Source organism: Gekko japonicus, unplaced genomic scaffold (genome assembly GCF_001447785.1).
Source record: "Gekko japonicus isolate JY-2015 unplaced genomic scaffold, Gekko_japonicus_V1.1 scaffold42, whole genome shotgun sequence".
NCBI lineage: Eukaryota > Metazoa > Chordata > Lepidosauria > Squamata > Gekkonidae > Gekko > Gekko japonicus.
Genome location: NW_015165831.1, coordinates 1,841,914 through 1,853,390, shown reverse-complemented (window position 1 = coordinate 1,853,390; position 11,477 = coordinate 1,841,914). Strand labels below are relative to the sequence as shown.

General features: G+C 47.8%; 1 protein-coding gene across 3 annotated transcripts; it reads right to left on the bottom strand.

Annotated features, from left to right (window-relative positions):
* Nucleotides 1-144: 144 nt before the first annotated feature.
* Nucleotides 145-11,365, bottom strand: TSACC (TSSK6 activating co-chaperone). Of its 3 annotated transcripts, none has more exons than XM_015410836.1 (5): nucleotides 11,256-11,365; nucleotides 8,382-8,450; nucleotides 4,581-4,607; nucleotides 2,635-2,793; nucleotides 145-530 (listed from the first exon to the last, which is right to left on the bottom strand). In XM_015410836.1, exons 1-5 carry the CDS (start codon nucleotides 11,332-11,334, stop codon nucleotides 304-306), a joined length of 561 nt encoding a protein of 186 aa, XP_015266322.1. In that variant the 5' UTR covers nucleotides 11,335-11,365; the 3' UTR covers nucleotides 145-303. The 3 variants fall into 3 exon arrangements, with proteins under 3 accessions (XP_015266322.1, XP_015266323.1, XP_015266324.1); XM_015410837.1 differs by having other exon boundaries at nucleotides 2,635-2,790; XM_015410838.1 differs by lacking the exon at nucleotides 2,635-2,793.
* Between the last annotated feature and the right edge of the window lie 112 nt (nucleotides 11,366-11,477).

The following is an 11,477-nucleotide window of genomic DNA, read 5'->3' as shown; positions in this document are numbered from 1 at the left end:
AAAGAGTGTTCCATCTACACTTTGTGGCTAAGAGCCACTGATGGACCTCTGCTCCATATATTTATTCAGTTCCCTATCGTGCAAAAGGGAGAAGGGAATCACACTGCAGAATGTATAATTATTTTTTATTTCCATCTTGTTCGGCATCCCAAAGCATTCCTGGCTGGTAGAGTGATCCCAATTCTGCAGCGTTAAGTAATATACAAAGAACGTGCGTTGTCACGGAATGTGCTATGGAGTCACAGTTGCTCTGGGCAGATGGCGAGGGCTTTTGGGTTGGAAGGAGGTCACTGGTGCATGCTGTTAGCTGAGGGGACGGGGCGAGGAGACTGACCCCTTCTGGGCGCGCTGCTCTGACTGCCCTGCGGACTCGTGGCTTTGCCGCTCCTGCCGGGAGAGGAGGACATTCATGGTCTCTCGCATGTCCTCCAGGAGTGACAGTTGTGCCTGTGCAATCTGCGTTTGCACCTGGATATTGTTGTGGATGCACTCAAAGAGGCCAAAGCACTCCTGGGGCTGATGTTCAGGTGCTGGGGAAGGAAAGGAGATACGCGCATGTGTTGGCTTGCTGGGTTTTGCTTTCATGAATCTATACCCTCGCCCCTCCCTCAGACTCTGAACACACATGAAGCTGTTTTATATTGAATCAGACTCTTGAACCAACAAAGTCAATATTTTCCACTTAGACTGGCAGTAACTCTGCAGGCTGTCAAGGCTGTGGTCTTTCCCATCACCTACACGCCGATCCTTTTAACTGGAGGTATTGGGGATTGAACCTGGGACTTCCTGCATGCAATGTGGACACTCTTTAGGGGGCCATACTCCCTAAACTAATGAAGAAGAAGAGTAGGCTTCTATACCTTGCTTTCCTCTACCTTAAAGAGCATTGAAGCAGCTTACAATCGCCTTCCCAACAGGCATCTTGGGAGATCGGTGGGGCTGAGAGAGTTCTGAGAGAACTGTGACTAGCCCAAGGTCACCCTGCAGGCTTCACATGGAGGAGGAGGTGTGGAATCCAGCCTGGCTCTCCAGATTAGAGTCTGCCACTCTTTAACCACTACACCACACTAGCTCACACATGAAACAGATAATTGGTCTATCAAGGTCAGTGTTGTCTAGTAAGACTGTCAGCGGCTCTCCAGGGTCTCAGGCTGAGGTCTTTCACATCACCTACTGCCTGGTCAGAGAATGAACCTGGGACCTTCTGCATGCCAAGCAGATGCTCTACCACGGAGTCACGGGCCCTCCTAAGTGGGCACCGCAACAGGAATCCGTATCACCAGAGGAGACTGCATCCAATTCCCTGGCGTTTTCCCACCATTTCCAAGGCTGCTTCCATACAGAGGTGATTCCCCGTTTTGCTCCCATTGCTTAATGCAGCTTCTGCGAAGAGATTTTTCACTCATGCCCACTATTTCCCCTCCTGGCAGGCTGAGGTCTTTCACATCACCTACTGCCTGGTCAGAGAATGAACCTGGGACCTTCTGCATGTCAAGCAGATGCTCTACCACTGAGCCACGGGCCCTCCTAAGTGGGCACCGCAACAGGAATCCGTATCACCAGAGGAGACTGCACCCTGGCATTTTCCCACCATTTCCAAGGCTGCTTCCATACAGAGATGATCCCCGGTTTTGCTCCCATTGCTTAATACAGCTTCTGCAAAGAGATTTTCCACTCATGCCCACTATTTCCCCTCCTGGCAGGCTTTTTGTTCAATGTTTGTTTTGGTAGGAATATTGTTGTAGTCTTAGGACACTATAGTCATATGTCTACTGCTGATTTTTTTAAAAGGCAAAAAGCCCACTGGTGTGGGAGTGGGGTGGGGAATGGGAGGCAGGAGGAGAGCAGGTATGGGCAGGGAGGTGTGAAAGCCCACATCTTCCCAGCCACGCTCTCCTCAAACTCACTGTGGGTATGGTCTACCGGGAATGGTTTCCCACAAGCAGGTTCTGGGAAACTGCAGGGCAAAAATGTGGAAAACCCAGAAAGTAGACAGCTGGCACAACGACGTGAAAGGTCAATTTAAAACTGATGCTGGAGGGGGAGAGCTCTGTGTGGAAGCAAACCCAGCTTAATCTTGAACCCCAAAGACTGGCCCAAACGGGAAGGCCTTGCGACTCATCCCTAAAGGTACTCAGACTTTGGTGAGTTTGCAATGGCAGGAAGTTCTGTTGGGGGAGGAGCAGATACAAGAATGCCTTGAGTGTCTTAACCTGATGCAAAGATGGGTATTTACCAACCTGCCCTTTCTTCAGGTTCCACCTCAGTGTATTGCCTGCATGATATTCTTCCTTCAGTTGTTTTCCTTCTCACCGTCTCTTAGCTTCCCGTGACCTCTCCCCAGTCTCCAACCATTCCTCATGTGAAGTTCTAAACCCCATCCAAGCAGGCAATTTTCCTGTCCCTCATAGAAGTTGGACCGCAAACTACTACATTCCCCCGAGCAACTGAACATTCCGTGGCATTGCACCTGCACAGCCAATCAGTCTCAGATGTATTACCTCCCCAAACGCATCGTGTGTTGAATCTGGCTTGTGGCACAATCACCAAAAATGTTTGCCACCACCGGGTTACAGCTTCCAGGACTCCTGACTACACACAAACATGAAGTACAACAGGATTTCTATCACTTACAGAAATGTCTCTTTCCTTTCCCTCCCCTAGCCGTCTGAGTATATGGAAGGCTCGGGCTAGGCCTCCACTGAGTAGCCGGAATCTCTAGGAAACTGGGGGAGGGTTTGGCAGGACACAGGGGCTTAAAAGAAGCAGGTGGGCCTTCAGATTCATCTCCTGCTGAGAAAGAAAGAGAGCAGAGGAGGGAAAATACATTTTGCATGGCCTGAACATCTGGAAACTTGAGATCAATTCACACATTATTTTCTTCTGGGGTGGCAAACAGTCATGTGTCACTCATTTCACAGGCTCTGGTAACAGCTAGTATTCCCTGTCTAATGGAAAAATTATTCTGCCTGAGAATAAGGGGCAAAGTAAGCACGTGTGTCAGGCCAGCCTGCAACTGCTGCAGAAAATGGCAGCTGTGAGTCTAATTTCAGCACACACTTATTTGTGTTCTGACCTCATGCCATTCCATGTTTCCTCCTCTGCATCAGTGGCTGCTGCTGGCAGGGTGCAGGGGAAACACAGAATAGGTATGGTGTCAAGAAACAGATGAGTTCAGCCGGATGCCATCAATAGGGGGCTGAGCTAAACACATGGCTGCCATTTGGGGCAGCAGTTGCCTGTTTTGCCCGCTATCGATGCTTGCTCTGAATTTTCCTTAGTGGGATAAATACTAGCTTTCACCGTGTGGGGACTGCATTCAAAAGAGCTTGAAGCTGCCCAGTAACATGGCAATCAGCTTATCCCCATTGAATTGTGGAGCTAACATCTGTGCTGCTTTTTGCATTTTAAAAGGGGAAAAAAAAATCCCCTTTAAAATGTGAATAGCAACTGAAAGAGTTCAGGTTCACCTGACAAAACAGCACAGGGTCGAAGGATTCCATCCCCTATCCCTCCCCAATGCAAATCCTCAGTGCCTCAACACAACCAGAGGCCTCATGAGACTCCCATTTGCCTTTCACAGACTGGCAAGTTAGGAACAGAGGTTTTGCTTCGGTTCAATGTCTACATCGCAGCGGGGTTTATTTTGGAATATCCGTATTCCATTGTCCCCATACCACTGACTTTCCATTTTGACCTTGCTTTCCTATGATCCTTCCCAAACATCTCAGTCAGCCCGCATAGAGCAATATGTCAATTACCAATGTGAAGCTATGGTGAAGCTACGTCAATTGCCAGGCAACTACCAGGAATGGAGGTGAGGGGACCAGTTCTGGCAAGGAAAGTGCACAGAAAACTACCCGTGTAGGTGCTTCGTTGCTGCTGCAGAGGCAGTGGAGGTGTCAGGTGGTGTGGGCTCAAGCCTCAATGACTGCAGGAACAGGGTAGCCCTGGAACCATTCTGGGCAGACACCAAAGGAGAGCTCCGCTGGTGGAGAGCTCATCTGGCACTTGGCTGGGTAGCTGCCGGTCAGGGGCTGGGGTGGTAGATGCCAGAGAGCTGCGGCCTTTCCTCTCACCACTGAATGCCCAGGAGGAAGATGGCACAGCTCTAATTCTCTCATTGCCAAGACCTTGTGGGACAGCTGGGACTTGTGCACGAAGACTACAGGAGAGCAGGAATGTCACACCCTCCCTCCTTCCTGGTGGAACCCAGCAAGCCATCTGAGCCACAGGTAATCATTGCCCCGTCTGTCTGTGCTCTGATTAAGCATCCTCGTATGCAGTGTCCCAAAGCGATATGGCTAAGGAGCACTTCAGGCTATTTATAGAGGGTCATCTCTCAGTGGACTGACAGTGAAAGACTAGCAAAGGGGACACGGCAAAGTTTGTAAGCGGGAAATCTGCTGTTGTGCTGCTCCTACCAAGGAGGCCCTGGACAAGCCACCCATTGTTCTTCAGATGGTAAGGGCATAACCCAAAAGTTGGCAACTCTAGTTAAATTAATTAATCCATTTAATTAATTAACAGGTTTAGCTTGGCTTGGGTTATCTAAAGACAGTAAGAATCAAAACACCTACGTGGGACTTGCGAGGATCTTCTTGTACCTGAAAAAGACAACAATTACTGTGGGGCAGCTGCTTGATAAAATCAATCTGGTAAGTTTTCTCCCTATCGCTGTAACCTGAAGTCCTCCCTCCCTCCCGATGCTGAATCCCAACAGTTCCCTGCACCACATCCGCAATCAAAATTGAGGTCCCATGTAGCTACCGTTTTTTAAAATGTTAGGAAGTGCCATTCGCAGATCTTCCAGGCTCTTGGATGGTTGGGCCTTACAGAAAATGAGAGGCCACGTCAAAGCGAAACTTGATTTAATTTTGTGTGAGTGTAAATCCTAGGCAGTAAGCCACTGGATAGCTCAGATGTTTGGTTGTCATCTGTCTTGTTCGACTTTCTCGTCCACTCACTGCCTCAGTGTTAAAGGTAAAGGTTCCCTTGCTCGAAAGCCAGTCGAGTCCGACTCTAGGATTGTGGTGCTCATCTCTGTTTCAAAGCCGAAGAGCCAGCGCTGTCCGAAGACATTTCCGTGGTCATGTGGCCGGCATGACTAAACACCAAGGCGCACGGAACACTGTTACCTTCCCACTGAAGTGGTACCTATTTATCTACTTGCAATTTCTTGCTTTCGAACTGCTAGGTTGGCAGGAGCTGGAACCAGAGATGGGAGCTCAGTCCATCATGCGGCACACTCGGGTCTCGAACTGCTGAACTACCGACCTTCCACAGCCTGCAGTTCAGCGTCTTAACCACTTGAGCCACAGCAGCTCAACAAGTATTATTAGGCAACAGCTATTGTGGGAATGGAGATATTCAATTGTATTATTGTCTGCCATCAGTTTGTTTTAATGATATATATATAGTGTGTGTGTATGGTTTTCATGATATTTATATATAATCGTTGTACCTATATTATAGTTATTATTTTGTTGTCACCTGCCCTGACCCTTGCTGTGCAGGGGAGGACGGGCTAGAAATCAAATATATATATATATATTTTAATGAAGTTAAAATAATAGAATCATAGAGTCAGAAGGGGCCATGCAGGCCACCTAGTCTCAGGATCAGCCTAAAGCATCCCTGACAGGTGTTCATCCTGCTGCTGCTTGAAGACTGCCATGGAAGGGGAGCTCACCACCACCTCCCTAAGCAGCCAGTTCCACTGCTGAACTGCTGTTGCTGTAATAAAAATTTCCCCCTAATATCCAGTGGGTTTCTTTTCCCCCGTTATGTAAACCCATGATTGCAAGTCATATCCTCTGAGGCCAACAGAAACAGCTCCCTGCCCTCCTCTAAGTGACAGCCCTTCAAATACTTAAAGAGAGCAATCATACCCCCCCCAAACACACACACACACAACCTCCTCTTCTCCAGACTGAACATTCCCAAGCCCCTCAGCCTCTCCAGGCTCCTCCAGCTGTACAAGAGGAAGCATTTTCATGGTGTTCTTTGAAAGGGGCATTTAGGGACATGGTCTGAAGAAATGCAAGCATTAAAACAGGGATTCCCAATGAGGTGTCCGTGTGGGTGCCGTGTCATCCGTGGTCATGTGTCCTGGCACCCCCTTGCCTCTTCCCCAAAACTTCTCATCCTGAAAGAAAATAGCCAGTCTTGCCTTCCCTCCACTTCAGAGGTACTTCAGAAGTGCCCAGGAAGCACTACCTTTGTTTCTGCAGGGAGCACTGAATCTTGAAGGAATGGAGGTTATGCTGGTGGGAAAGGCTGAAGCCTTGGAGGGCACTCTCTCTCTCTCTCACTGACTCCGTTAAGGGTGTAGGGGGTATACTGTACCCAGCGTTACTGCTGGAGAAGCAAGTCACCATGTTATTATATACAAAGTCCTTCGTGGCCACCCACATATCTAAAGGGCTGTCTATCCCAACAGGCCCTGCTGTGTTCTTCTGAGTGAAGCCTTCTGATTGGGATGCTCTAGGTAAGATCAGCAGCTTCCTGTGTCTAAGCACTCTCTGTGGAGGCCCCACCTTGTGCAATGGCCTACCTGAGGAGGTCAGGGAGGCTCCTGCTCTTCTATCATTCCACAGAATGTGTAAAACAAAACTGTTCTGGAATTTAAATGTTTCAAAGGGAACAGGAGTGTAGTAAAACAGATGTACAAAAGAGCACCTTTTATATTGGGAACAAGGCAGTAGTTCTAAATGTCTCTGAACATTTTAGCCAGCCCCCCCACTAAAACTGTTTTGTTTATGGAATATATTATTATTATGGTTTTTTCCTTTTCTATTGCGGTAATCCAATATTATTGCCTAAGGAAAGGGACTATAAATGAAGTAAACAAACTTTGGAAACAGTGGTGTGTGCTAGAGGATGCTTGGCTTGGGATCTCCTAATAGTTTGTGGAACTGCCCAACTTTTTGTGATTGGACCCAGTCCCTTCCCCCCATGGTAGCCATTTTTCGATTGGTCCCGTCCTGTGGCAACCATTTTGTCATGGTGCTCCGTGCCAGTTTTCATGCGGAGTGTCAGAGTGGCTTACAAACTCTTATCCCTTCCCCTCCTCACAACAGACACCATGTGAGGAAGGCAGGGCTGAGAGAGCTCTTTCCAGAACTGTCCTTGAGAGAACAGCTCTGACAGAACTATGGCTTGCCCAAGGTCATCCAGCAGCTGCAAGTGGAGTGTTAGTCCATATCAGTAGCCTAGAAGGAGAATCCAATTGGGAGCAGATTCCAATTAGTGAGAGAACGTCTTGGAAATTTTAGTCCTGAATAAGATATATTGGATATTAAAACACAGAAAATTATGCTTGCTTTAATGTCCCAACCATGAAGAAACTGGGGGTGAAACGAGCATTTCAAGTCGACTGCTTGTTGCCAGGACCTTTGCTAACAGTGCTGAGCGCTAAGAGTACATATACGGAAAATTCCCTTCGGACTGCCCATTGAAATACATGAGAGGATTGTTACAAACATTGGAAAAAGTGGTGAAGTCCTGCTTTGGGAGTCTCCCCAGTGGCATACAGCGACACAATCCTACAGCCACGAGATTTCTTCAAGGATTTATGTGGTATCCCTGCCTTGGAGCACCATTTGAAGGACTTGGTTTGATTTTGGTATTGAATATTATGTATATTTGACTCATTGTATATGATTGTCATGTAAGTTATATGATTGTAAGTATTAAATTATGTACAGTTTGGTGTAGTGGTTAAGTGCACGGACTCTAATCTGGGAGAACCGGGTTTGATTCCCCACTCCTCCATTCGCACCTGCTGGATGACCTTGGGCAAGCCATAGTTCTGGCACAGCTGTTCTTGAAAAAAGAACAGTTTCTGTCAGAGCTCTCTCAGCCCCACCTACCTCACAGGGTGTCTGTTGTGGGGAGAGGAAGGGAAAGGAGTTTGTAAGCCGCTCTGAGACTCCTTTGGGTAGTGAAGGGCGGGGGATAAATCCAATCTCTTCTTCTAAATTATGTAAGACCGGAAAATAGCATTAGAAAACGTTATTAGTAATTTGGTGATGGTAACTTTTGTTCTAGTTATAGGCTGCAGATTTATGCCTTTTCTCCTTCCACTGTTCTGGCATCATTGCTTCAGGGTCGTGTTGCCCATGTTGGGAAGTTCCTGGATATTTGGGAGGTGGAGCCTGGGACGCTGGGCTTCGGAGAGGGGAGGGACCTCAGCAGAGCATAATGCCTTCGAGTCCACCCGCAAAAGCAGCCATTTACTCCAGGAGAACTGATCTCTATACTGAAGGTCAGTTGTAGTTCCAGGAGCTCTCCAGGCTCCACCTGGAGCCTAGCCACCCTAGGATAAGATGCAGTCTGAGCTTTCGGACCTGCATCTGGAGGAGGGTGGGCCAACCTACTTTTCCGGTGCTGCTTTTCATCCTGAGGGTTTACATCTGGGTCCATCCGAGCAGGGCTGCAGTTTGAGCCTACAACAGAGAGGGAGAGGAAAAGGAAGCACCGTTACTTGTTTAATTAGTGGGATGTTAGGAGACGGTTCATTAAGGGGCGGGGGATAAAGTCTGAGACTGGAAAGCAACTCCCCTTTGACATGCAGTGGAGGGAGAGGGAGAGGTTTTTTATTTAAGGCCAAGACGGTCTTCTGGTTTCTCCCTGGTTTCATACTGCTGTGGTTAGAAATAAATGACAAATTAGAGCATCACTCAGCAGTCTGTCCATCAGCTTTCCCAAGGCTTTGGCCACTTGGAACAGCAAAGGCAACCCTTTGGTGGGCCTTTTGAGTTGGAGCCTTGGCTCAGGGGCAATGTTCCCTCTAAGCTGTGGAGTCTTGTGAGCAAAAATTCTACTTTGAGAGCTACTGGCACTAAAGTTGTGAGCGAGCAACTTGGCTGCTGCATAACTTAGTTGGCTCTGGAGCCCTCCTTCCTGAGTTAAGACAAAAATGTGTGAGCTGGAGGCTAAAAAACTGTGAGCTAGCTCACACTAACTCAGCTTAGAGGGAACACTGCTCAGGGGCAGAGCGCACACTTTACATGCAGAAGGTCCCCAGTACAATCCCAGGCATCCCCATTAAAGGATAGCCAGTACTGGGAATGACCTTTCTCAGCCTGAGACCCTGACTGCTAGTCAGGGCTCAGGGGATCAATGGCCTAATCTCTAATCTTCTGATGCTCCTGTTTCCATTGCTTGGTTCAGCTGGCAACTTCGTTTTTGCAGAGCTTAAGGCCAGACTCGGGCATGAGACATTGAAAAGAGCATCATAAGAACGCCTGCTTTCATTGTTTTAAATAAAACACCTTTCAAGGACTGAGGGTTGCAATGATGCACCTGAGTATGTTTTTCAATGTGAGCGGGTGCAGTTTCCATCACAATTATTCTTTTTTTATTTGCTGCGTCTATGCCCCACTTTTCTCCCCAGTGGGACTCTGAAGCAGCTTACATCAGTCTCCTCTCCTGTTTTATCTTCACAACATCTGTGCAATGAGGTTGGACTGCGATGAAGGAAAATACCTCGTTCAGTTACGAGGAAGCAGATTGTGGGTCCAGTGCATCAGGACTGATAAGTTTCTCAGATACAGCCTGTGTGGTCTAGTGCTTAGTGATGGACTATGACTGTGGAGAACCGGGTCCTGATCCCTGCACAGCCACAAAGCCGGCTGACTTGGGCCTCTCACTCTGTCACTTACTTCATCTATACCCCGCCTTTCTCCCCAAAGTGGCTTACATCATTCTCCTCTCCCCTGTTTTATCCTCGCGACTGCCCTGTGAGGTAGGTTAGGCTGAAAGTGTGTGACTGGCTCCTGATCACCCAGAGAGCTTCCACGGCAGAGTGGGGGCTCAGACCCAGGTCTCCCCGATCCCAGTCCCGACACTCTAACTATTGCATCACACTGGCTATCTCTCATGGCACCAAGCTGCACCTTCTGTCTTCTGTGCAGCCATTCAAATCCCAGGAACCTTTCCCCCTGCCACATTTGAACACACTGAGCCTGGGCCAAACTTGGCCCCTCAGTTCAGAGGCAAGAAAGCAGGCAGGAGGTATTCAACAATCAACATCTGTCCAAGCCCTTTCTCAAATGGAAAAGGAATTAAGTATAAGGTATACAAAAATTATCTTTAAAAAATCCTATGCCATTATTAACTTCCTCTCTTAGTTGTCTCTGGTAAGATAAATTGAAAACTATGCTAAATATTAAGCCCTCTGTCAAGAACTTGATTCAACATTGTCTTTCTTTTGTATTTTGTATGCTTTTTTCTGTTATCTCATTTCTACGTTTTTATGTTCTGTAATTTAGAAGGTTCTTTCTTCTTCGCTTGTTTGTCTTGAGAGGTGGTCATTCCTTTTTAGGTGGCAGTGATGGCAGAGGGTTACAGGGGTGTTTTGGGGTTTTATATTTACAAAATAATGCATGGTGTAGAGAAAACGGACAGAGTTCTTCTCTTTCTAGGGATTAATCCTGTAGGCGAACCAGTGTGATTTAGCAGTTAAGAGCGTCAGTCTAGAATGCAGGTTCAGATCTCCACTCTGCCTTGGAAATTGCTGGGTGACCTTGGGCCAGTCACACAGTCTCAGCCTAACTTACATCCGTGTTATGGGGATAAAATGGGGGAAGGGGAGAATGTTGTAAGCCACTTTGGATCCCAACTGGGAGGGAAAGTGGAATATAAATGAAGTAAGTAAACACAACTCCAGTGTGCAGAAGCAGTGTAGTGTCATCAAGGATGATCATTAGAGCTAATGCAGGTAGTTGGCAACAGAGTAAAGTTTATTTCTGAGGAAGCCTTGTGTATGAGGAGCAGGTTAGAAGACCTGAAGTGCAGAGCAAGCTGTACATTGCTGGAGTCTCATCAGCAAGCAAACCACGCCTACCCAGCCTTATCCCCTTATTGCAATATGAGGTTAATAATAGTGGTCCATCTTACATGTTAAGGGGTGCAAAAGTGTTTAGAACACGTATACACCTCAGGCATTATTCATTATATGAGTAAATGCTACGTATTCAGTTTATTTGGTTCGGCCCATAAAGCACGACAGAACCACTACGTACATGAACGTATATAGAAGCCGGTTTTAACGAGCGACGTTCTCCACCGCCAAGCACATGTTGGGCAAAGAGAAACCTACAGCTCCCATAAAGTATAGCGGCAGGGAACTAAGACTCCAACTCCCATGATGCCTTTATATGAAAGCCGAACGAGACTACAAATCCCATCAAGCCTAGGCAAGGGATGGGCAGGGCCCCGCAGCTCCTTCTTTATTCCCCAAAACTCGCCTTTGGGGTGTTGCCTGTCAGAACTACCGCGCGGCAGCTGCTGCAGCGACCGCCGATGCGAAGGCTTTCCTCCATCCATCCATCCAACCAACCAACCGCTAACTAGAGACTATGCGCATGCGCACGTCTCCTTCGAGTCGTTACTCCTTGCGCAAGCGCAGAGGTTTTCACCACGCCTCGTTTGGTTTTGCTGTACGCATGCGTTTCGAGGCGTGGCCACGC